Below are 25,187 nucleotides of genomic sequence, written 5' to 3'. Positions count from 1 at the left end.
ATGAGTGGAAGGTACGCAGGGAGTACATGTGACCATGGGGAGCACATGTGAAAAGCACGTGTGCACATGCATATGTCCAATGGAAACAAAAAGGAGGAGAATGCATGTGTGTTGGAAGCATGAGCAAGCACAAAAGAGAAACGGGGCATGTGAGTCTTGGTGTAAAGTATGAGTCTCCAGAAAAAGTCAGTCAGGAGCAGAAAACGAGGGAATGTGCAGAGAGAGGAGTAGGATAGAAGGCGACAATTGTGAGAGGGATGCAAGGCTCTTCTTGGGGTGGAAGGAGCACTTGTGGGGAGACCCCTACTGGATGGGAGCAGAGCACAAAGGCAAAGGGAGCTGTGGGGGTTGCCATGGTAACTAGACAGGAGCTGTGTGAGAAGAGAAAGGAGTAATGAGGGTGCTGACAAGTCAGTGAATGAGTAGCTTCAAGCAAGGTACAAAGTAAATTATGAAGCAATCATAGAAAATTATGTGAATGACAAAAGAGAGAAAAGTTCGGTTTCCCAGAGTGTTGGAGACATAGGTAAGCGCAGGGTTCACAGAGGGACATGTATTTTCAAGTGATGGAATTGAATGGCATGTCCTTCCCCACAGGAGACAAGGATCCCCTGCTCCTCCAGAGTCCCCCACCCTCCCCTCCTCCCTCGCCCTCCCCTACTGGCCTGTCCTCCCTGACACCCCCTCACTTGTAAAGCAAATGAACCCGACTCCCATCACAGCTAAGCCGGTCAGGGGGCTCAGAGGGGCCTCTGGGAAGCCCCCCAGAAGGGTCCGGGGGTGTTGCAGGGTGACGCCGGGAACGGAGCTGCTGCCGAGACTGGAGCTGATGGCGCAGTTCAGAGACTCGCTCCTCTTTCTGGAGGAAGAAGAACAATTGAGAGAGTGGGAGGATGGGAGTGATCAGGGGGTGGGGAGGAGGGAAAGGAGGTGGCATGAGAAAATGAGTGGGCGAGATGCAGGGGTGACAGACAGAAGAAACTTCAAGGGGGAATTAAGAAAACAACGAAGACAGACAGAAGGACACCAGGAGAAAAAAATGAGATCAGGAAAATTAGCAGGCAGACCAAAAAAAGGAGAAAATAAGGGAGGCGGGGGAGGTAGGTGCACACAGATTCCAATAAACCATGTACTGACCCCTAACTACAGTTTGGGTGCAGGGGACATGTGGGTGGCCACCAGGTGTACTCACAATCTACCTGCTGTGAGTGGTGGCTGCTATGCTCACAGCTCACAACTAGCACCAACCCTGCTTAAGGCTGGCCTCCCTCCTTACAGGGTCAGGTCAGCAGTGTGGTAGGTCGTGCTCCAGACCCCACGCCCATGCACCCACTCCAGCTAACACGATTTTTACCCGAGACCCAATCTTCCCGGGATCCTCCCTTCCCTATCCTGCTCCACTCACTTGTAGGTTTGTTCCCCAGACCCTCAACTCGCCCCTCAGTAAACCATGAGCACCTGAACCTCTAGCTCAGGCTCTGCTTCAGAAAACCTGGGCTTCAACCTGCAGTCTCCTGGGCCCATCCCCACCTCACCCTGCTGGCACCCACACACCTCAGCAATGATCTTTTCCAGTTCACGATTCTCCTTCTCCAACAGCCGGGACTTCTCCTCCTCATTATTGTTGGTCGATGAGCCTGTCTTCATGGTGTCCTGTGCCTCTGACTGCCATTCCCCTCGGGTGATCAACCTGCGCATCTGAGGCAATTGTTTGGAGCATGGGGTGGCGAACAGTGATGGCATTAGCAATAAGCAGGCAGTGGGTTGGAGTTGGAGGGAGTGAAAATTAGAGAGGCAAAGACGTGGGAAGAGGGGTCAGAGAACAGTCTTGGGAAGACGAGACGGAGCAGATATGTGACTGGAGAAGGTGGGAGTTAACCCAGAGCCTCACCTTGGGCACAAAAAGCACAACCAGGGTAATATAGGAGGAGAAAACGATGGCAAGAGAGGCGAAGGCAAAGGCTGCGTCCTGCTGGCTGGAGAGAATCATGGTAACAGGGGCAGTGATGAGGCACAGGACCTGAAGGGACAGAGTGTTTAGGAAGGCTCAGGGCTGCAGGTTCCAGAGATTTCTTCCTCAAGTATAGCATCTCCAAGGCATCATTTCATGTGAATAGGATCCAAGTTCAAGATCATCATCAACTCCATATTGAGAAGAGTCCCACATAAAATGTCCCAAACCAGTTCCCAGCTCTAGGTCAGCCTTTCCCTCAAGATAAGAACTCCAAGGATCTCTCCACAAATTCAGGTTTCTCACTAGTCACTGGGGAATACCATAGCAGAATGGCATAAACGGGCAAAAAAACTGGCCAAACCTCACCCTAAACCTGACGCCATTGAGATTCCAGATATCAGACTGTGGACCACAGATAAGCAGTGTAACCTCACTGTTTCTGTTTTTTCATCTACAAAGTGGGTATACTAGTAGCTACCTCAGTGGGTGGTTGCATGGAGATGAATAAAATATTGCCTGTTGTGTATTTTGCGAATCTGAGGCAAGAACTATTTAAGACTTCTCTGAAACTGATGCCAATCTCCTGATCCTTCCTAGTCCAGCATATGTGGTTGTTGTAGTCAGCCCCTCGGGATCATAAACCAAGTGTCCAGTCAGCTCACCGCCACATTGTAGATGGCCATGCCCACCGCCCGGTGGTCGTTGATCTTCTCGGTGGACACACTCTTGGTCTCATAAGCAAGAAAGATTCCCAGCAGCAGCAGCAGCCCCTTGTAACCATAGAAAATACCTAGAAAGGCAGAAACAGGTCACATGGGCAAGAGGATCTCGCGGGCACCTCCACTCAACTCTCAGCCTTTTTCTTTGCCCTTCACCTACTGCCATTCTTTGTTATCGCCCCACCATGAATAAGGGGGTCTTCTCTCCAATCCAGTCCTTCTGACCCAGCACACCCCTCCCTGCATTTTGTGCCCCACTCTCACCCCAACATTGACCCAACCTACCCAAGGCCTCACTGCTTCCTCAGCAGATTATGAGCCAACTTTCACACAAGAAGATCTGATGATCAAGAGCAGCTTTCAGTCAGGCAAGGGCCTGTTGAACAGCTGGGAATGGGTCCACCCTGGACCACATACAACGTCTCACCCAGTTATTCTCCAGGTGGGAAGGTAGCTTTCCAGGCTGAGAGTAGGGTTGCCATTTGGAGCCATGAATCAAAACAAAGAGGGTCCAAACCCATGACCTCACAACCTGTCTTTCTCTAGAGAGCTGACCAGAGATGGCGTCAGGTTGGGGGATAAGGTCATTCCTGTAAGTCTCTGCTGAACACAAGTTCTGCATCACCTTGATTTGACCCCCAAGCTCCTCACAGCAATTAGCCAATTCTCCCTTATTTTCTGAAAAGATTTATGAAATGCCAAAGAGGAGGACTTAACACTGGGGTGACATAAGCTCTCTGCCTTTCCCAAAGACCCTTCTCCTTCCAAATTCAGTGTCCTTGACCAACCCTCCTGCCTTTCTACATGGCCCGCCTTCATCCCCCACACCCACACACCCAACCAAGTGTCCATCTTCTTGGAGCTGCAGTGCTCCAGTTGGGGCAGGATAGAAACATCAATGTCTTCCTTCGGCTCCTCCTTGGCAAAAGTCTAAGGGAGAAACACGGTTATGGGAAAGTGGGTTGTCATCCTCCTTCACCCTCCCCAACTCTGTCCAGTCCCTGACTCACCCTCCTTTGAGACCCTCAATACTGATGCCAAATCTCACCCTAGACCTAGAGCACCTTACTGTCCATACCCTGGCCAGTGAGCTCTGCTCAGCCTCCTGACCCCAGCATCTCTAGTCATTAAGTACCTCAATGGTTCTGTGCAAGGGATCCACAATTTGCCAGATGGCCAGAGTGAGGACGTCCATGCCCACAAGCAGGCCTACCGTAGCATACAGCTTCCAGGGTTCCAAGGTCTTGGCAAACATATGGAACACAGGTATGTCAGGAGAAAACCATCTCATCACAGAAGCCTTCATACCCCCCCAGGACCTGGGGGGCTAGGGAATGGGAAGATACTCACCTTCCTCCACTCCTTCTTTTCCTCCTTCTTTGTGAATACTGTGTGGACCCACCAGATTTTAGTGAACATAGAGCCATAGCCCAGACTGAAGCCCAGGCCCAGGAGCCAGAGGCGGGCCTAGAAAAGGAGCGAAAGTAGGGGCAGAACAGGGCAAAGCTGTAGTGGGAGTGTGGGCAGGAAACAGAGGACAAAGGAGGGAGGACACAGCCGGCAGGAAACAGTAAGGGGTTGGGGAGACCCACAAGTCTCTCTACCTTCAACAATTCTCCATCCGTCTTCTACCAGGTGATCTTGTTTAACCTCCTGCCAAATGCCTCTGATTGCTGCCTACAGGTCACGGCCTGAACACCTCATGTGACCCAGAAGCGTTCACATCGTGGTCTCAATCACCTTTCCAGGTTCCTCTCCAGACCCCACCTACCCATGCTCCCGTTACGCTCACCTCTTCCTTAATCCACTCTCTTATGTTTTTTGCTTCTCCAGCTGACAAACTCCCATGCACCCACTGAGACTCAAATGCTACCTCCTTTGTGGGAGTTGTCCAACCACTGACTGTGAACTGCCTTTTTTTCCTTGCTCCCCACAACACTTTGTGCAGATACTATGCTAACACTGCTCAGCCTACATTGCAGAGTCGTCTGCCTCTTCCTCTCACTACACTTGGGTCTCACTAGAATCAAATAACTCTGGAGCTGTAGCATGTACGTGTGTGCGCAAAGGCCATGTGTACAGATGCATGATGAGGACAAGCCCGGGGCAGAGGAACGAAAGGGATTGAGGATGGGGAGATGAAGGAGCGACGGTGCATGTTTCCCACAAGCATAGTGGAAAACCACAAAAATACCACTGCTGTACATAGAAATCAGCTTTTCCCCACACCCCACAGCCTTTCATGGCCCAAGCATCCAAGAGTTCCTCCTCTCTGTGCCAGTTGTCCCTTCCCTGCAACTCCCATAGCTGCTGGATTAGCTCTCTGCCTCCGTCCTTCCAAACCCCAGCTCCCACGGGAAGTCTGCAGTTCTGGTTCTGTGCCCCCACACAACAGACAAGCCACCATTGTTCGGGGGTTCTTTGAGCACACTCCTTCCTTCGTCTTCAAAACCTCCCTCCTCTTCTCTGAAAGGCAAGCCATGGCAACCTTGGAACTGACAAATGAACTACAGAATGAACAAGGTTCAGAGGCACAGAAAAAAGGAACAAAGCCAGACAGAGACTAGAGGGGTGATGCTAAGAGGAATGAATAGGGACAAGGTTTGGAAAAAGTGGAGAAGGGAAGGGCAGGGAACCATTAATCACAGAGGGTGGCCCTGAAGGGGACTGAAGGTATTTTACAAGGTATTTGCCCATCTTCTCCTCCTCACCTGGCAGACAAAGGGGAAATGGCTTCTCCCGATGTGGTAACCATCCAGCCCAAGAGGGAAGACAGCAGCCAACGCCAGCGAGCAGCCCACAGCAGTCAGATTGTTCAGGTTGGGCTGGGAGTTCTGAATATAACTAGGGCAGAGGCGGGAGGGAAGAGACAGTGAGCGGTTATCCTTCTTCTTTAAGGAGGCTCAAACTCTCCAAATGCCAGACAATGGCCTGACCCCAACCTCAGGGTCCTCGGACTAAAGGATGGCATGCTTAGAGGAGTGGAGCCTTGAGAACCAAACTTGGCTCTGGCAAGAAGCTGCAAAGGCCTCCCAGCAGTACGGAATCCCTGCTGGCATGCAATCTCCAAAGCACCCCAAGACTTGCTTCTTGTTGATGATGGCCACTGAGTTGGTTCCAACTCATGACAATCCCTTATGTGTATGTGCAGAAAAGAACTGCAGACCATAGGGTTTTCAAGGCTGCAACCTTTCACAAGCAGATCACTAGGCCTTACTTTCAAGATGCCTCTGGGTGGGTTTAAGCCACCAACCTTGCAGTTGGTAGCCCAATGCTTAGTCATTGCGCTACGCAGGACTCCTCTTAGCTGGAGCCAAAGGAAGTTTTTTCCAGTTAGTTGTTCGGGGGCAGGAACAGGGGTTATACCTAATTTCCCCAACCCCTCTATCTTCATAGTCACAGGAAAAGTAGTCAGTCAGAATGAGAAACTTTATGAGATATGGCCTTAGGAGCTACCTACCCAAGTTAGTGCGTCTTCTCATTCCATTCTCTATTTTTAAAGGGAATTTCAAGGGGGCATGGTCTTTATCTTGGGAAGGCAGTTAAGACAGAAGAGACACTTACCGGACATGGGAGTTGTAGATGTTAAAGGACAGACAGACAACAGCTAGGACAATGCCCAGGCTGGAGAGAACCGAGACGGAGATAAAGAGTTTCTGTGACAGGAAACGGAATGTCTTGATGACCAGGGTCTGGTCAGCTGGGGGGGACCCTCCTGTATGACACAGGGGAGGGTGGACAGGGAGAGGAAGAGAAAGGAAAGAAGAAAAGGGAATGTAGATGAGGTGGGGAAAGGAGCAAAAGACAAGGGAGCTAACAGACATTCTCCGTATTTGACTCTGAGGACATGAGCGCTCGCCCCACTGAACAGGGGCTATTGTGAATGGAATGTTCACTGACACGGGGGCTTTTATGCAGCAACCAGAAAGGAGATGGTGAAAGGAGCCAGTATTCTGGTTAGAGGTCAGGAAATGCTGGGGTGTGTCGCCAAAACTGTAGAGGCTTTTGTTCTTACTGTTATTACGTGTCCTCTCTATTTCCTGTTTATCTTTCAGCCAAGGGAAATGGCAGGGAGGAAAAGGGGCTAACAGAAGAATTTTCATTTTATGAAGTCTCCTATGACCCAAATCAAAAACTGCAGAAAATAATATAGAATCATAAAGCCAAAGGCCCAAGGGTCTTAAAGTATCTAGTCTGGGACTGAAAAAATAAATCTAATCTGGGATTTTGAACCCTGGCAGGTGGCATTTCCAAAGGTATTTTTGGTTGTTATTAGGAGGAAGCACATATTTGTTGAACAGTCCACCCCCCAAAAAAAATTTAATTTCAATTTGCTTCACTTGAAAAAAAAAAAAAAAAAAAGTAATTTAGGTCATGAAGCATTTATAGCAGCATAGAACAATGTCCTAAATTCAAATTATTGAGAGAAAAAAAATAGGATTCTAACTCTAGCAGTCCTGGGAAGATGGCTGCTATCTTCAATGTCTGAGTCTCCCCTCCATCTTTTAGGTACAGATCTCTCTACTTTATCTGTAAACAACAACAATAAAATAAAGAAATAAACGAGTTGCCACGGAGTCGATTCTGACTCACAGAAATCCCACGTATGTCAGAGCAGAACTCTGCTCTGTAGGGTTTTTGATGGCTGATAGTTTGTAAGCTGACTGCCATGTCTTTCTTTCAAGGTGCCTTTTGTTGTTGTTGTTATGTGCCGTCGAGTCGGTTCCGACCCATAGCGACCCTGTACAGGGTTTTCAAGGCTGTAAATCTTTACGGGAGTAGAACGCCTCATCTTTCTCCTGCGGAGCAGCTGGTAGTTTCGAACTGCTAGCCTTAAGGTTCACAGCACAATTCGTAACCACTACGCTACCAGAGCTCCTTACCCAAACCAACAACCTTTCAGTTAGCAGCTGAGAAATTAACCATTTGTGCCACCTACAAACTACATTTTATCCTTTCATCTACCTTCAGTGTCTTTCCCATTTCCTATGATTTAATCCATCCAATACACACAGAAATGACTTACTTTTCCTCATTAAAAAGAAGATTTTAACAGAAGATAATTATATGAGACCTTGTATGCTCGCCTACAGCTTAAACAACTATTTTTCTGACAGAAACAAAGAGGAAATTCTAGCTTTGAAGTCGTTGGTTCAGACATATCAAGGCACTGGGACATCTGGGAAACCCAATGTAGTTTCCATTTCCCACCCCCTGCCCACCCCCACCTCCGCCTCAAATCCCCAGTTACCCCAGCAATGTACTATTTTTAATAGCACATTGCTACCAACCGCCTATTCCCTCTCTGAAAACACCAGTCTCCCCTACCCACGTCTTGGAGGTTGTATTCTCTCTCTTTTAACTCAACTCCTGTCCCTCTACCTGCCACATTCCAACCTAATGGTACCCCACCCCTACCCCACCTCACCCCAACAAATGGATTCAAAGCAGTCAGATGGATGACATTTTTCCTGAGTTATTCAGAGAAGTTGAAAGAATCCACTTACCAATCCACTTATCCATTTTAGACCAGGAAAGATCATCCTTGGTGCTGTCATAGTAGCCAATCTTCTTGTAACTGCCACCTAGGTCAATGACAATAAACATTACCATGGGTCCTAGGTGTTCAACACTTCCCACTTCCCTAAAGCCACTTTTCTTTGTTGTATCTGATGTGACCTTCACCTAGCCCCTTGAAGGATGTTTAGAAGGACATGTCAGGGTGTTGTGTGAATCAGCAGCCTGACTTAAAAGCAATATAGTTTCCAAGGCAACTCAAATAAAAAATCTTAATGTTTTTAAAATCCTTCAGCAAGAAAGGCTCCAAAGTATGTCTGCCACCCATTCCCCTACCTCACACATCTCCCTGCAAGATGTCTCTCACATTAATTCTTGTTGCTAAAGCTTTAATTTTATTTCTGCTTATTCTCTCTTATGATAGAATCATAAGATCTATTTTCCAGTAACTTTCACCTTAATTTTAGAAATATCTCTTCCGTTGGCTTGAGTTCTAATTCCTTGGATAACTTACATCTGCCTCTTAAAGAACTGTCAGGTAAAATTCAGTTATTCCTAAATTTACGGTTCCAAAACTGAGTTATCCTACTTATCATGACTTTTCCAACTCACACCCTTTCCATCATGGCTGAAGTCCATTTCCTCTTGTTCTTGACACAAAGAAGATGTGAGAGGATGTGGGAGGTGTGGGGAAGGAAAGAAAAGAATTTTTCACAGGAGGCCAAGAACTGGCTCTTTTAGCCATGCTATTATAGAAGCCACAAGTGGGGATGGAGTTGAAAAGTTAACTTATAAAAGTTTGTCACATATGTAAGTGTTGTTGTCGTTGTTATGTGCTGTGGAGTTGGTTCTGACTCATAGCAACCCTGTACAGGGTTTCCGAGGCTATAAATCTTTACGGGAGCAGAAAGCCTCATCTTTCTCCCACAGAACAGCTGGTAGTTTCGAACTGCTGACTTTGCGGTTCACAGCCCGATTCGTAACCACTATACTACTAGAGCTCCTTGTAAGTATATTTGCTTTTAAAAAATACAATATAGAAAAGTCAAACTAAAAACACTTACAATTAATAAGTTAGGAGGGATTTTTATTAATAAACTAGGAGTTTACGTAGAATTCCCCTTTTACGAAATAGCAAGTTTCCTAGATTCAACTTTCCTTGGGTCTAAGAGTATGCATGGACAGGTCTCATTAACCTTTCCACCCAATCTAGTCAAAGGGAAAGTTCTGAAATTAAAACAAAATTATTATGGATTGAATTGAGTCCACCAAAACATGCGTTAGGAATCTAACCCGTATACAAGCACACCTTAGAGATACTGCGGGTTCAATTCCAGGTCACTGCAATAACGCAAATATTGCAAAATAGCAAGTCAGACAAATTTTCTGCTTTCCCAGTGTACACACAAGTTATGTTTACACTATACTGTAGTCTATTAAGTGTGCAATAGCATTACAAAAAAGTTTGAAATATTGTGAGAATTAGCAAAATGTGACAGAAAGACATGAAGGGAGGACGAACTGTTGGAAAAACAGTGCCATTTATTTTTGTTAAGTGCCAGAGTCAGTTCCAACTCACAGTAACCCTGGATAGGGTTTCTGAGGAGTGGGTGGGGAGTTTGAACTGCCAACCATGGGCAACCTTGCAGTTCAAATTGACCTTGCAGCCCAGAGGTTATTCTATAATGCCACATCAGACTTGTTCAATGCAGGTTGCCACAAACCTTTATTTTGTAAAAAAAAACTTAGTATCTGTGAAGTATATTAAGGCAAAGCACAATGAGATATGCTTGTATCTGTGGATTTAATCCCATTTGGGATGTTAATGAACATTTCAGAGTAAGGTGTGTCCTAAACCTAATCACTTTTGAATTGCAAAAAGAGTAGATGAGACACAAGGCACGTACATACTAGGAAAGACAGACGTCATGCGCAGATCACTAAGAATTGAGGAACACTTGGGGCTACCAACAAGAAAGGAAATTGACATGGCCAAGACCCTATTTTAGCCTCCAGAATAATGATAAAATAAATGTGTACTCTTTAAAGTCACCTGCAGCTTTCTGTTACAGCAGCACTAGAATTCACTGGAAAAAAAGAGCTAGTATCAGTTTGCATGCTCCTTTTCAGTAAAACAACTACTGGACTCGAAAAAACATCCATTGTTGTTATTGTTAAGTGCTGTCGAGTCAGTTCCAACTCATAGCGAGCCTGTATAGGGTTTCGGAGGAACAGCTGGTGAGTTTAAACAGCTGACCATAGTGTTCAAACTGATCTTGTGGTCCAGTGCTCATCCTACAGCGCCACACCAGGACATATTCATACCTAAGCTTTTTAGTACAGGTATACATTGTTTACTGTCTCCTTTGGACAACATCCAACTGCATATATGAGGAGACTTCAATAAGTTCATGGAAAAATGGCTGGCTCAGGCTCTCTGATTTTGTCTAGCAGGCAGGCAAGCGGGGGCTGTGGGGTCCTGGCTGCTCGGGCAGGCAGAAGAGCGGGTACCATCCTCCGGGCTCTGCCAGTAACAGTAGCAGCAGCCACAGCAGCAATGAGGACAACTGGAAGCAGGCTCCCATAAGGTTTTAATATGGTGTTCATACAACGGCCAAATCACATAACGTCCTATTTTATAGGCTGTACTATAGACATTAAGGGACACGTGGCACTGTAGGATAAGCACTGAACTGCAAACTGCAAGACCAGCAGTTCAAACCCACCAGCCACTCCTTGGACACCCCATCTAGGGTTGCTATGAGTCAGAACCAATTCAACAACAACCCATATTATTATTTAAAAGCATGCTGAACACAGTTGTGAAAGATGGGGAGGAGGCACCAATCCTGTGATGTCTCTGGTGTTCTCTTGGCAGACATAAGTCCGATTCTAGGTCCAGCCTGGCCCCCTTGCCCTCCCCACTCCTTCCTGCCCCTCACTCACCCTGGAGCTGTTCAATAAGTGTCCATGCCATCCGAGAGCCGCTGGCATCAAACACCACATGGCCCTGAGGGAAGCAAACGCGTGGCGGAAGGCAAAGGGGATAAAAGCAAGAGAGAAAAGGGAACATCAGGAACTCTTTCAATCCTTATGTTTTTGATGTAATTGAGCTCCTGAATGAATCCTATTTATGGCATTCGCCTGCATATAGGACATACCCCAGATGCCCATACCCTAGATTTCAGAAGGATTATTCTTTTGAGAAGCTTCATCAGATTTGAATAGGAAAAATCCCCAGACAGCCAGCCAGAAGATCTGGCTTCTGGCTGTGTGACCTACGTAAGTCACTAACGCCCTCAGGGCACTAATTTTCCCACTTGAAAAGGAATTAGGAGACCATGCTTCAGAATGTTTCTTCCTTTGAAATTCTATGATTTCTCATCCTGACTCATAAATATTTGGAATCGTTTAAAAAGAAATGAGGAAAGAGGTTGAAAGAAACAGAATACAGTGGGGTTTTTTTAAAGACTTTTGTGGGATTCCCTGGTTTGGGTCCCTGCTCCCCTGGCCAGAGACTGATTATTGCAGAGGGGCAGCTGAGAGAAACAGAGACTGCATGTCTCTGTCTCCAGGAGAAGGAGCCTCCAAGGGAATCTGTCTGTCTTTATGGAGAACCAAAGCCACTGCTACGTAGTCTGTAACTCACAGCAACCCTTCAGGACAGAGGAGGACTGTGCTCCGTAAGGTTTCTGAGCCTATAAATCTTTCATCTTTCTCAAATGGAACGGCTGGTGGGTTTGAATCACCAACCTTGCAGTTAGCAACCCAATGCTTAACCCATTATACCACCAGGGCTCCTTCTACAGGAGGACAGCGGAGTATAAAAGGAGTTGTTGTAACTCACAGAGACACCCTCAAAGGAGGAAGAATTCATTGCCCGGTAGATTTGATCAGTAATGGTCTGGTTGTTGTAGTTGAAGTCCTCCAGGCGCACACCCGAGCGGCCACCACCTCCAGATGTCTTGTTCAGAGCCAATGCCAAGGCCCAGATGGCATCGTAAGCCAGCGGTGCCTCTTGGAAGCCTCCTGTCTCCTCTGGGTGTCTGTTTAATCTCTTAGTCAGTTTCTCCACAAACTCCTTGGATGTCTGGGGAGGAAAAGGTTGGAGTGTACATGTGTGGGTGAAGAAGAGGGATCTCCATCTGATTCTGGCTTCCCTCTCCACCCCGCTGCAACATTTTGACTTGGATAGTTTATGTTCATGTTGTCGGACTGACCATATGTTCATTCAAAATCTTGACCACACCTGTTAACTGTCTTAGGTTGCAAGCTAGTACACTAGAACAGCAATTAGCTCAGTGCCATGGTCTTCGTTTGTACAGGGGCTAGCTCAGAACCACTAACAGAGAGAAGCTTAATTAATAAATATTTTGGATAGACACTAGTATAGGATGGAAAATAGAGATAGAGCAAAGGAAGAGATATGGTTATTCCCACGAAGAATTCTGATGTCCTGAGTTGATGTTCTCACTTCCTTCAGATTTTTCTCAATGGAGTTAACTCAAGACCTCACGGTTCTTCTCATTCTGAAAGATTCCAGAAAAGATAAAGCCACAGCCTTCTCACACTCACCCCCTAGTCTCACACTTCCTTGTCAACAAGGACATTTTTTCTTTAGTGTGTCATCCTAGTGTGCTTTTAGTCCATGACATCTTAGAGGGTTTTCAGTGGCGAATGGGGACTGCAGAAATACCATCATTCATTCAATCCCCTACCCCACAAACACTCCTACACCCCCAGCCCTCAACCTTGTTTTTCCAAGAAAGTGAAAGCGAATGAGAGCTCCTATTAATTTTGTCATGAAATGGGTCAAGAGACCTGAATTTTACACCTTAGAAAATAAATTACCATCTGGCCAAATAACGATAAGTACATTGCTTAATCTCTTAGAAATGTCTTCCATATAATGGGGGATATCACATTGGTCCTTCTAACCTCCAAAATCCAATAAGAAAGACTCAGTGGCCACCTCTTGGCAAGACACAAGTTATACACAGGGACATTACACAAAAAACACTATCTGGATTTGCAATGTGGTGACATACACACTATTCACTATGGGAGGAAGATGAAGCTTTCTGCTCCCATAAAGATTTAAAGCCTCAGAAACCTATACAGGGTTACTGTGAGTTGGAATTGACTTGACGAGAGTTAACAACAACTGCAAAGTTTGCTATTCCATTTTAAAATGGGGATGATACTAACTACTCTAAGGAGTTATTATAAGAAAGAAATAAGAACATGTGTAAATTGCTGGGCATAAATTAAATTTCTTCTCTTAGTGAATTGCCCTATCTCTCAATTCCACCTTTGTTATTGATACTCAGATGTATAATTCTAGCCCATTATCTCAAACCTGGAATCTCTAACTGACTCTAAGGCCTTTATACTATATGATCAATTACCTCAAATTCAAAATATCCCAAATTATCCCCTGAGCTTGCATCTTCCTCAACTCTAGCACCTCTCACTATACAAGCTTGAAACCTTGGAATCACCTAAATCTCATTTTTTTTTAATGTTTTATTGTGAATTATGTGATAGTTTACATGGGGAAACATTAGCTTTATATTCATCCTATGTATGCTGTTCACTGCCATGATTACAATCCCATCCATGCATCATCAAACAACCAAAGGGTATACCCCACAAGCCTGCCCCTCGGTTGTCAGCACACAGCCCCTCTCACTCTCTGGGTCTAGGGGCCACAGCCACTCCCTCTCTCCATGTCATCGTCTCTGCCTTCATCTCTGGTATCACTGTTTCCCTGAGTAGGGTCCCGCACTCTGGTCTACTCCCTTGATAGTCCCAGGGACCTCTGCTTCTGGACTGCAAAGTCAACCACTCCCCTTCTTCTGCTACAAAATTTCTACCCTTACATTTCCAACCCTCACAGTCAGTCCTGATAGTAATTATTCGCTATTGTACCACAAAAGTCCTATCCCCATTTCCTTTCATCAGCCCCACCCACAGGCAGATTGGATACTACTCAGTGGAGATTCTACCTTCCTCCATGCCCTCTGGATCTAGGCTCCCTCTTGAAAGCTTGTAAGCCAGTCAAGCTTTGTAGCCCCCCTCCCCCCATTTTGGGCAGCCAATGTCCAAGTTGCCCACCCTGCCTTAATAATAATAGTAGCATTTGTTTTGTCCTTACTATGTGCCAGACACTTTCTGAATTACAGATATCAATATATTTAATCCTCAAAAAATTCAGTGAGGTAGGTGCTATTACTATGAAGGGGCTTCAAAAAGATCATGGAAAAGTGGAATTAAAAGACCATTGAATTTTTCCATGATTTTCTCAAGTCCCCTCATATTATCCCCATTTTAGAGATTAGGGAATGTAGGCACAGGAAAGTTATGTAACATACCCAAAGTTATATAGCTAGTGAGTAGCAGAGCTGAGATTCAAACCTAGACAGCAGCTTGACCCAGGCATCCTAGAGGGTCCTTTGGGCACCAGGTCTGCCCAATATTCAGTTCCAAGTAAACACCCCATAAGAAATCACCTAGATTGGAAGGGATTAACCTGTTCAGTATGATGCCCTCTGCCACCCAGATCCTCCATTCTGTGCTTGGGCCAGGTACTACCATTAACACAGCTGATCTCTAGGGGGCGCCACTTTCCTCCCTCCCATCTAGTCAACTGCAACTCATTTGTTGTTGTTATTAAGTATCATTGAGTAGGTTCCAACCCATAGCGACCCTGTAGAGGGTTTCCAAGGAGCGACTTGGAAACCACCAACCTTGCAGTTCAAACCGACTTTGCAATCAAGCGCATTAACCCACAGCGCCACACCAGGACTCCCACTGCAACTCATAGCACCCTATATAGGGTACAGCTTGAAGGAAGCAGACAGCCTCATCTTCCTCCCGAAGGGCTACTGATTTGCTGTTTACACTGCCGACCTTGTGCCTGGCAGTCCTGGTTTAACCTATAATGCCACCAGGGCTCCTGGACAGAGGTACAAAACAGAAATCTTACCCTCTTGGTTCAGCAAAGGCAGAGTTAGCAATTTACAAAGCAAATTTTACCATGTAGCTTAATGAAAACTTGACAATAGCAAAAAAAAAAAAAAATTGAGCATAAAAGTTAGAGAATTAGCAGAGTGAAAATTTATGGTCTTCATTTTGTGAGAATGAATGCCCAACAATGAGTAGTTTTTTTGGTTCTGTTGCACCCAGGTCGAATGAGACCTCTACTTGAAATCAGAATTCACTCAGTCTCATTCCCAGGTAGGCAGCTTCCACCCCCTTCCCTAGCTCTAGCCCAGAGTTCTATATAAAGTCACCCTAATCTACTCTCTTCCATTACCCTCTCTGGCCCCTAAAGACTCTTCTTCCTCTTAGCCAGGGTTTCTCAACCGTGGCACTATCAGTATTTTCAGTTGGATATTTCCTGGTTGTGGGTGTTGTCCTATTCGTACAGAGCATCCCTGGTCCATTAGACATGAGTAGTGTATCTGTCCGACTCATGCCCAACCTAAAATATCTTTAAAACCCAAAATACAATGCTCTCAAGTCCATCCAACTCATAGTGACCCTACAGGACAGAGCAGAACTGCTAAAGGTTCCAAGACCATAGATCTTTATGGGAGCAGAGAGCCTCATCTTTTTGTCAAAGGGGGGCTGATGGGTTTGAACTGCCTACCCTGTAGTTAGCAGTGCAATGCTTAACCCACCACACCACCAGGGCTCCTTAAATGTCTTTATACATTGCAAAATGTCTGTGAGGATGCAAAAATCATGCCCAAATGAAAACCAATGCTTCAAACAAATAGTTCTCAAAGTGTGATCTCCTAACCAGCAGCCAGCAGCTTTCCTGACGACTTGTTAGAAATGTGAATTCTCCGGCTTCACCCCAGACCTACTAAGTCAGGGCTTCTAGGGGAGAGGCCTAGCAATCTGCATATTAACAAATCTTCAAAGTGGTTCAGATGGAAACTAAAGTTTGAGAACCACAGATCCAAACATAAGGCCAACCTTGAAGAATTCATTCAAAAGAAGTAACTCTTGCTTCTTTTAAGTCTCTATGCCCCTGGATAAGAGCCCTGGTGACGTAGTGGATTACCAGCTGGGTTGCTAACCACAAGGTCAGCAATTCAAACCTACAATCATTCCAAAGGAAAAAAATGAGGCTTTCAGCTCCAGTAAAGATTTATAGCCTCAGAAACCCTATACAGGGTCACCAATTTGATGGCACACAACCACCACCATCATGACGATGGATGGAATGGTGGTGTGGCACTGTAGGATAAGCATTGAGCTACTAACCAAAATGTCAGGGGTTCAAAACCAGCAGCCACTCCTCAGAAACCTTATATGTTGTTGTTGTTATGTGCTGTGGAGTCGGTTCCGACTCATGGCGACCCTGTACAGGGTTTCCGAGGCTGTAAATCTTTACGGGAGCAGAAAGCCTCATCTTTCTCCCACGGAACAGCTGGTAGTTTCGAACTGCTAACCCTGAGGTTAGCAGCCTGATTCGTAACCACTACGCTACCAGAGCTCCTTAGAAACCTTATATAGGGTTGCTATAATCAGCACTTGAGAATGGCATACAACAACAACATGACTCTGGATCCTCTGGGTCTAACCCTAGTCCCTGATCCGCTTCCCTTGGTCCTGTTTGATTCATCTCTATCCTCTTCTCTAGTGCATTGCTAAGGCTACTTCTACCATCTGAACAATCTTGGCTTCTCCACCTGGCATTACAGGCTGCCAAGCAAGCCTGATGTCATTCGAAGGCCTGCGGCCTTGGAAGCAAGAACCATCTTTCTCTAACAGTCAGAGAGAGACTCTCCAATCCATCCACCTCCTCTATACCTGCAACCAAAGCCCTGCTTCCTTATCACGGGGTCCCCTCTATTTCACTGGTATGGTACAGAAGCCGTGATTGGCAGGTTCTAGACTCAAGAGCACCAAGTAGCTTTTCTGGCTTCAGTTGCCAGCTCCAGTACTTCACTAGGTCCTCAGGGATGCTTTACAGGGACATACCTGTCCAGATTGTTTCATTATATTTTTGAAAGCCAAGGTACCTTAAACACAGAGTGTCCTTAGAATATTTCAAACCAGTGTACATGATCAGAGTCTACGGGAAAATTGTCTCTTCTCCCACCCCACCATCCACAGCCAGAGCAAACTGCCTGAATCTCATTTTTCTCTTATGCAAAAACTTCAATTGGCTAAACAGTGTTAGCAAATAAAACGTCAAGCTCTTTAATCAGTCTTCACAGCTTCCATGGGAGGTGATGGGGCAGAGTGGTTTGGAGTTAGATTCAAATAGGATTGACTGAACTTGAGTTTGGACCTTAGTAGCTGCATGACCTGGGACAAGTCACTTAAGGTCTCTGAGTCTCAATTTCCTGGTCTACATGAATGGAAATGGATAAATCTGTACTGAGCATTACTGTGGGAATTCTGGAGACCATGAATGTAAGCCCCTGGTTATTATATAAAGTAATTTCATTGTTCGCTGCAGTTGAGTCCATTCCAACTCGTGACAACCCAAGGTATGCAGAACACAGGGCTTTCCAAGGTGCCTAGGAGTGAGTTCACCTTCTTAACCTTTGACTAGTAGTACAGCACTTAATTATTTGTGCCAGCAAAGACTCCAAAGCAAATATTATTAATAAGCTATTCAGGGACTTTATAGTTAATCCACTATTCCACCCCCACCCCCAACAAAGCAGGTATGATAAACCTAACGGATAAAGTCGGTCTAGTAAGCAGATTCCTTATCAAGCTTGCATAAGACTTGCAATCTTTAAGACCTGGTGCTGAGCAAGAAAGGAGTCACTTCTGCCCACCCCCATCCTCCCCACCTCACTTGTGCCCCTCACCTTCGGGGTAAGCCCAGTTGTCCCAAATCATGTGTTTTTTTAGCACCAGCTCTATTCCTATCCAGCTCTCTGGGGCAAAATGATTTGAAAAACCAATTTCTCATCTAAAATTCTAAAATGAATCATCAAAAAAAAAAAAAAAAAAAAATCAGGATCCAAGTAAATTGAGTACCAATCAGGAATGATTATTAAACAACTCTCAAGTACTAACATGCGTCACGGAGAAAATAAAATGCATCTGTATCCAGGAACAGCGCTCCTGAAAAGGTGTGCTTACGCAGACAAGCGTCTATATTATCATTAACGCCTCTCCCTCATTTGACTCTAACCAACTGCTTCTCGTTCCCATGGCAACAGCCCTTCCATTTATCAGGGGCCTCTAGAACAAACCACTCGATTCTCATTCTCTCCTGCCCAAGGAAGCCATAATAGAGGGGAAATCCACTTAAAGCATGAGGCAAACAAGTTTAGGACAGGCTGGGCCTCCTTCCCTCCCATAGCTCATACTCGCTTCCCTCTGGAGCAGGGCTCACTCCGGTCTGTCTACCTGCCCAGCCCTGAGTCCCCTCGCTCTCACCATGTTGGAGATGCTCCGTGTGTTGGCCGGGTTCAGCATGACAATCTCAGTGGTAATGTGGCCCTCCACTGCTTCAGTCATCTCATCCACAGTACAGTTGATGGATGGGTCATAGGTCTTGAACCAGTTGTCGGCATACCACCCAATGAGGAACCAGACATACTTCTTACCAAACAGACGTTCCTTGTACACCTGAATACAGAGAAGAAGACGGGTGGATTTTTGTTTGCTTTTCTTTTGCTTAACCTCATTTTATGCTAGTCAGCCTCCTGAAAATAAAAAAAGAGCAATAGGATGAAAAGGAAAAAATCTGTAAGTCCTGGGGGTGGTAGGGAAAACTGGGCAATTCCTCCTTCTAAGTTCCTCCCCAGACCCTCTATTTCTGAGTAGCCTCTCCAGCCAGCCAGGAAATATGACATGTGCAGGCTCTTCTGGAAACACAAAGGAATAGAAAAATGAGATCTGGAGAAATTTCCAGTATGAGAAGTTGAGGGAGGAAGTCAGAGCCAATAAGCAAGTATAACATATTAACCATCACCTCAGGTAGTTATTTGCTATCATCATAAGCACAGATCCACAGAGGAGAAACACATGAGAAACCCAAAGCTAAGATCCCACTCACTCCCCTTCCCTCTTCAGATTCCAACTCCACCTCACAAAAAACTTTCCGGGCTTCCGTCTCATAGAAAAGTCCCACGATGATTCGGGCATCCTGACGCTACACAGTGGAAAGAAAAACAGAGCTCATGAAAAAGGCCTGGAAACGCCTGAGAGGCTAAGGCAAGTGTTTTCACGTCTTTGATTTCCCATCCCAGAGTGTTTACTTAGTGCAGGGCTTTGTTCAGTGGGTAATGGATAAAGGTCAACTGAAAGAGGGAGCTAAACTTCCCCAGGAGATACCGCTGCCTCACAAAATCAAAAGCTTCCCACCCCGCATTGGTCTCCAGCCAGCTACTGCTCCCCGCATCCACCGTCTGACTGAGTTCACCCTCTTTGGTCTTCCCACCTTAAGGTTTTTGACAGGCACGGCAGGGTCTGAGAAGAAACTCTGACGGAAAGTAATCTCAATTCCAGCCTCCTTCACTCGTTCCTCTAGGTCATCCAGAGTCTTGGGTGAAAATAAGAAACAAATAGGAGAAATATGAGGCACAAGGTGGGATAAGGGCCAGAGATGCCAACTGGGAACAGAACACTCAGGGTAAAGAAGCAGCCCATCCAGAACCTTCCTCCAAAGCTTCTCTCCTCAAACGAAAGGCTTGGGAGGAAGCATTTTGAGCCTTAGGATGTGACTTTCCAGTGGAGAGGTGCATGGTGAGCCCCTCCAGAGGATCTGTGTTTGGGAAGTCCCCCCCATTCGCCCCACACTCAGCACCGACAGCCGCCATGGAGCAAGGGAAAGCATAAAGGAACCAAGAAAATGAGACAGGATCTGGTAGAGACATGGTGGTGTGGATTTCAGGTAGCAAGTGGGCAGAGGGACAAAGGGACCAGAGAAGAGTGGCCTGAATCACAGGTGAGAAACCACAGAGAGAAAGTGGACTAAGGATTAAAGGACCACTGAAGAGAAGAGTAGATAAAGGAAAGAGTAGAAGAAGGGAAGGAGCAAACTGCCTTCAAGTGTTTGGAAAAAAAAAGTTGCCATCAATTCTGAATCATGGTGATCATGTGTATATCAGAGTAGAACTGAGTTTTTCAATAGCTGTGATATTTTAGAATTAGATTGCCAGGTCTTTCTTCCAATTCACCTGGTGAGTTCAAACCTCCACTGTTCTGTTAGTAGCTGAGTACTTAACTGTTTGCACCACCCATAGACACCTTCTTCAAGTGCAGAGCTATGTATTTCCTCTCTTTACCGCCACAAATCTCCCCTTCCTTATTAACCCTCAGCCTCTCCTTATCTGTCCGTATCTTCAACTATGAGACCCATATACATGTACCTGTCTCCTATTCATTTCTATAGTTCATTCCCTGTTTCCATCCACATCCACCTACCCTTCTCTAGAATCTATTACCTTCCTGGGTTCCTATCTCATAACTCCTTCTTTCTCTTGCTTCAACTTTGGAGTGAACCTACTTTCATAGAAGTGAGTCATTTTGGGTGTATCTGTCTGGAGGATAGAGCATCAAAAAGAAAAAGGGAAATCAGAAAACCAAAAAGCTGAAGATCACAAAAACACATTCCTTTGGCTACAGAAAGAACACACACTTAACCCATGCAGACTGTATTCTCTCTTTATAAAGAATCTAGATCTTCCCCAGCAACTAAATCCCACGTCACATTTCTCTCCACTAGAGTCTAAGTGGAAGCCCTTTTTCCCACTTCCTCCTCACCGAAGTGAAGACCTCAGTGGTCTGCTGGATGGTTGCGATCTTCTTCCAGCCCCACTTTTCAAAGAGTTTCACACGGGTCGGATTGTGGAGTGTGGCTGATGGATGAGTTCGAAAGAATGTGGGGAAACGCTGCCGGTTTGACAGGGCTGGTGAACTTGAGCCATAGGAAAGCTAAAAGGAGCAGGAATAGTGCAGCATAATGTATCCTTTATAGACTCCATGTCGCTAACAATCCCTTAACCTTACTCTCCTGGTCTGTCAACATCTTCAACTATCAGACCCATGTACAAGTATAAAGTGCCCTCCACTCTCCAACATCCTCACTTCTGCACCAGGAAAAGCCCACGCATCTCTCATATCAGAATGTTCTTCCACGGATCTGACTTAAATCCCTTCTGATGAAGAAAGAGGTCATCAGCTACCCTGTCAGGCCACTGTTGCTAGGATGCCAACTGGCTCTAGTCAGCAGAGGGCTCTGAATCTTGGTAGCAGTGGAGGCTTCAATAGTCTCTTAAATACCCACCCACAAACCCCAGCCCCTCCTCCAGTACAACCCCACCTTCTGAGCCCCTCCACTGTGCTTACCACAATGAGGTTCCACATCCTGGCGGCCTCAGCCACAAGTGTGGAAACTGAGCTGCAGCCAGGCATGAGGATGATCTTGATAGGGTCATTGTAGAGCAGCTCATACAGGTACTTGGTGGCTTGGCCTGGGTCACACTGAATGAGAAGGGAGATGAGAGTCCCTTCCCTACAACTCCAACTCTTTTATCCTATCTGACTCCATAACCCATTACCCATCCTTTGCTGAAACCCTTCCATCATTATTACCAATTTCTTCTTCCTTCCTGACAGCTCTTCCCGTGAAGTTTCTTGCTTCTCCTCATTTGTTAAACATCTTTCATTTTTTTCCATCTGGCACCTAATCCATATCCTCTCCTGAAAACCCCTCCCCTTCAGTATGAACACATATACAGAGTCCTGATGGGAGGCGGTGGTTTGAACTCACCAGCCATTCCTTGGAAACCATATACAAGGTCACTATGAGTTGGAACTGACTTGATGGCCCTTAAACAACAACAATGAAGGGGACTTTAAAAAATTCATGGAAAAATTCCATTGTATTTTTACTCCATTTTTCCACAAACTTCTCAAAATCCTTTAGTATACAGCCTTCCCCCATGTCAGCTCATCCTCAGACATATCCAAGCCCATCTTCCCTCCATCACCCTACCTATTAGCCAATACTTCTATGCCCCCAAACATCTGTGGCTGGGGAAGAGTCCATAAGAATAGAAATAAACTCTCTTCAAGTCCCCAGGCAGTTTCTCAAAGCCATATTGTGAAAACTTCCTCCCTCACCTCTACAAACTCCCTCTAGCCCCCTTCCATTCCTCTACCCTTCTCCATCAGGACCAGCGATAAGTAAACAAGAGAGAACAGGAACAAGAGCACTAGGGGGTCTGCTCAGCAATCCATCCCCTCCTGCTGGGCCCTGACATTTGACGGGTTCTTTAGAAAAAGGAAGACTAAGGAGTGGGGGTGGAAAAGAATCAAGAATGAGGAAAGAACCTGGGGAGAATAAACAGAATGGTTTAGGAGTGCTTGAAAGAGAGGCAAGGAGATAGGGAAAGTAAATAATGCAGAAAGTAGAGGAAAGGAACCATGGGAGGAGAGGAAATGGGGGATGAGCCAGCCATGGGTCTCCTATTGCTGAGTCCCCTCCTGCTGAAATCTGACATTTCAGAAGCTGCTGGAGCCCCAAAGGAAGTGGAGAAGAAATGGAAAGCCAGTGGGGAGCCAGGGCAGAGGGGAAGCAGACAGGAAGCACAGGGAACTGGGGAGGGTAAAATGGGGGAGGGCAGTATAAAGGAGCCCCCCAGAGCCTGCACACCTCCCATTGAGGCCTGACATTTGGGACACTGTGGGAAGTGGGAGAGGAGGGGGGCTGGCAAGGTTGGCAGAGTCTGCAAAAACAAACCTCCACCCGGAACTACTTGTGCCTACCCTAGCCCCTGCAAAAGTCAGGTTCCACCTTCCTATACTATCCCAGCACCTATTATGCTAGATCCTGCGCCAGCTTCTCCCAAGCCCCTTCAGTGCCCCTCCATGTCTTATTTCATGAAAAAGTCGATCAGTGCAATGTCAATACGTAATATAGATACAAGGGAACAATGCAGATGCTACCTCACTGTCGTCTCTTCAGGTTCTTTTTCTTATACCCCTCCCTTTTCCCACACCCTGCTTCCCCAACTGTCCAACTGTCCAAGGTACAGGACGGTGGTGGTGGAGGTGGTGGTGATGGTTATGTGCTGTGGAGTCACTTCCAACTCATAGCTACCTATAAAGGATTCCAGAGGCTATAAATCTTTACAGGAACAAAAAACCTCAACTTTCTCTCACAGAACAGCTGGCAGTTTCAAACTGTTGACCTTAGCAGCCAGTAGGCTCCCATACAGGAAACCAAGTAGGTCTCACCCTACCCCAACACACTTCCTCTGTTCTTACCCTCCCTTTTGCTCTAGCAAGGATCTGGATTTGCAGGCAGGAAGAGACACATCCCAGTCCTCTGCCTTCCCATCCTCCCCACTTGCTGCCTCTGCTATTTTCTCCTCCAACTCCCTTCTCCCAGGTCCCCCATCTGCTCCCCCAACACCTCCAGGGAATCACCTGTCATGGTGGATGAGTTTGAGCTCAGTCAGGGTTCCTCTATCTCCCAGCGCTCCTACATCACAGAGCCTGCACGCCTAAACCAATTTCTCCCGGTCTGTCTCCACATCCCCAAAGGTCTGTCTCCACATCCCCAAACTGACCCCAAGCCTCCGTCCTCTTCACCCCCTCCCCCTGAGCCAATCAGCTCTCTTACTCTCCTTCACTTCACCTTTCTATCATCTGTGAGCCTCGGTTTCTCTATCAACCGCCCCTCCGGTTGTACCTATTTCCTTTCTGGTACCCCACTACTCTTCTCATAGACACCCTGGGGCATCTACCTGGGGCATTCTCCCTGGCAAGACTTCCCTTGCTAAAAATACAAATACCTGGGACTCATCTTTGACTAAGGAGTTAGAATCTGTGTTTTTAACAAACTCCTCTGATCATTCTTACATACACTGAAATTGAAGAATCATTGTAGAGATAACAGGAGGAGGGATTTGAAGTTCTCTCCAAGCCCCTAACAGTCCTTGCACTCTCTTTTCAAGTGGTCTTTCGGTCCCCACCCTACTCACATAACTATTTCTATGTCTTACACTGTTATCCTTAAGAATGGGTATAAATCCTCAACCACTCCAGGTGTGAAATCACCAAACCCTCTACTCTACTCTTGCAATCCCTTACGCCTCTTAGGGTCGCTGATTTGAAAGAATCTCCTTCATTTCTATGTCACATCCTTCCCCCTACCACCAATTATTCATGAAGAGGACAAAGGTGGGGAAAAAAATCTTACAGGACTGTCCCCCTGGACCCAAATTTTCATACCTTTCCCCTCCCTCTTTCCTCTCCTAACTCTATACAGTATCCCATTTTCCTTCTCACATCCTAGAAGCCAGAATGCTTTAAGGGAAGGTAAGTTCAGGAACCAATTTGCAAGGGCTGCCCCTGGATCTTTCACTATTCCTGCCCTCTCCCCTCTTACCACCCCCCAACATTCTTTTCAGTTCCCTTTCCATTCTTCTGTATTGTGAGTCCTTCCCACAATCAAGTTATTAAGGACTCTCAGTGGGTCCTCAGGAGTCCTGGTGTGGAGCTGTAGGATAAGCACTGGATTGCTAATCATAAGGCTGGCAGTTCAAACCCACCAGCAGCTTCTTAGAAATCCTATACGGAATAGCTATGAGTTAGAACCAACTCGATGGCACTTAACATTGGGACCTCTAATCTAACTCATTTTCACAGTGCCTCTGTCCATCTCCTGATCTTCCCTGACCATTATACACCATAGATTTCTGTAACAGCTGGGGATGAAGCTGTCAAATAGAGCTCACAGCTACCTGGCTGTTTGTTGTGAGAAATACACTAGAGCACTCAAGTCCCTCAAAATTCTCATTCTGTCCTTATTCCTTCCAGTCTCAACCTATGTGCCAAGACTTACCAGTTACCATGGCAAATGTAAACCCCTGATCCAGCTTCCCACCTTTGACAGTCCCTCTCCATCCCCCAACCCCCTCTAGGGTTAGTTTACTCCCCGGGAGCAGGACTGGCTTAAACCCTGAATCCATCACCAGCCCCCCAAACCCCAACACTTCCAC

General features: G+C 46.2%; 1 protein-coding gene across 1 annotated transcript in view; it reads right to left on the bottom strand.

The window, feature by feature from the left end:
* Positions 1 to 487: 487 nt before the first annotated feature.
* The window catches only part of GABBR1 (gamma-aminobutyric acid (GABA) B receptor, 1), a 30,751-nt gene continuing 6,051 nt past the window's right edge, over positions 488 to 25,187 (bottom strand). Inside the window, exons 7-23 of the mRNA XM_006875654.1 lie at positions 21,526 to 21,660; positions 20,941 to 21,111; positions 19,616 to 19,717; positions 19,262 to 19,327; positions 18,610 to 18,801; positions 12,038 to 12,280; positions 11,137 to 11,200; positions 8,181 to 8,258; positions 6,238 to 6,388; positions 5,385 to 5,517; positions 4,024 to 4,140; positions 3,809 to 3,916; positions 3,510 to 3,603; positions 2,617 to 2,744; positions 1,892 to 2,020; positions 1,555 to 1,698; positions 488 to 859 (exon numbers count right to left, since the gene is read on the bottom strand). Coding sequence (XP_006875716.1) covers positions 686 to 859; positions 1,555 to 1,698; positions 1,892 to 2,020; positions 2,617 to 2,744; positions 3,510 to 3,603; positions 3,809 to 3,916; positions 4,024 to 4,140; positions 5,385 to 5,517; positions 6,238 to 6,388; positions 8,181 to 8,258; positions 11,137 to 11,200; positions 12,038 to 12,280; positions 18,610 to 18,801; positions 19,262 to 19,327; positions 19,616 to 19,717; positions 20,941 to 21,111; positions 21,526 to 21,660 — 2,229 coding nt within the window. The 3' untranslated portion in view covers positions 488 to 685. The remainder of the gene's footprint in view (positions 860 to 1,554; positions 1,699 to 1,891; positions 2,021 to 2,616; positions 2,745 to 3,509; positions 3,604 to 3,808; positions 3,917 to 4,023; positions 4,141 to 5,384; positions 5,518 to 6,237; positions 6,389 to 8,180; positions 8,259 to 11,136; positions 11,201 to 12,037; positions 12,281 to 18,609; positions 18,802 to 19,261; positions 19,328 to 19,615; positions 19,718 to 20,940; positions 21,112 to 21,525; positions 21,661 to 25,187) is intronic.

The sequence above is a fragment of the Chrysochloris asiatica genome, unplaced genomic scaffold (assembly GCF_000296735.1).
Source record: "Chrysochloris asiatica unplaced genomic scaffold, ChrAsi1.0 scaffold00333, whole genome shotgun sequence".
Classification (NCBI taxonomy): Eukaryota; Metazoa; Chordata; class Mammalia; order Afrosoricida; family Chrysochloridae; genus Chrysochloris; species Chrysochloris asiatica.
Note: the sequence above shows the minus strand (reverse complement) of the source record. Positions and strands in the feature narration are given on the sequence as shown.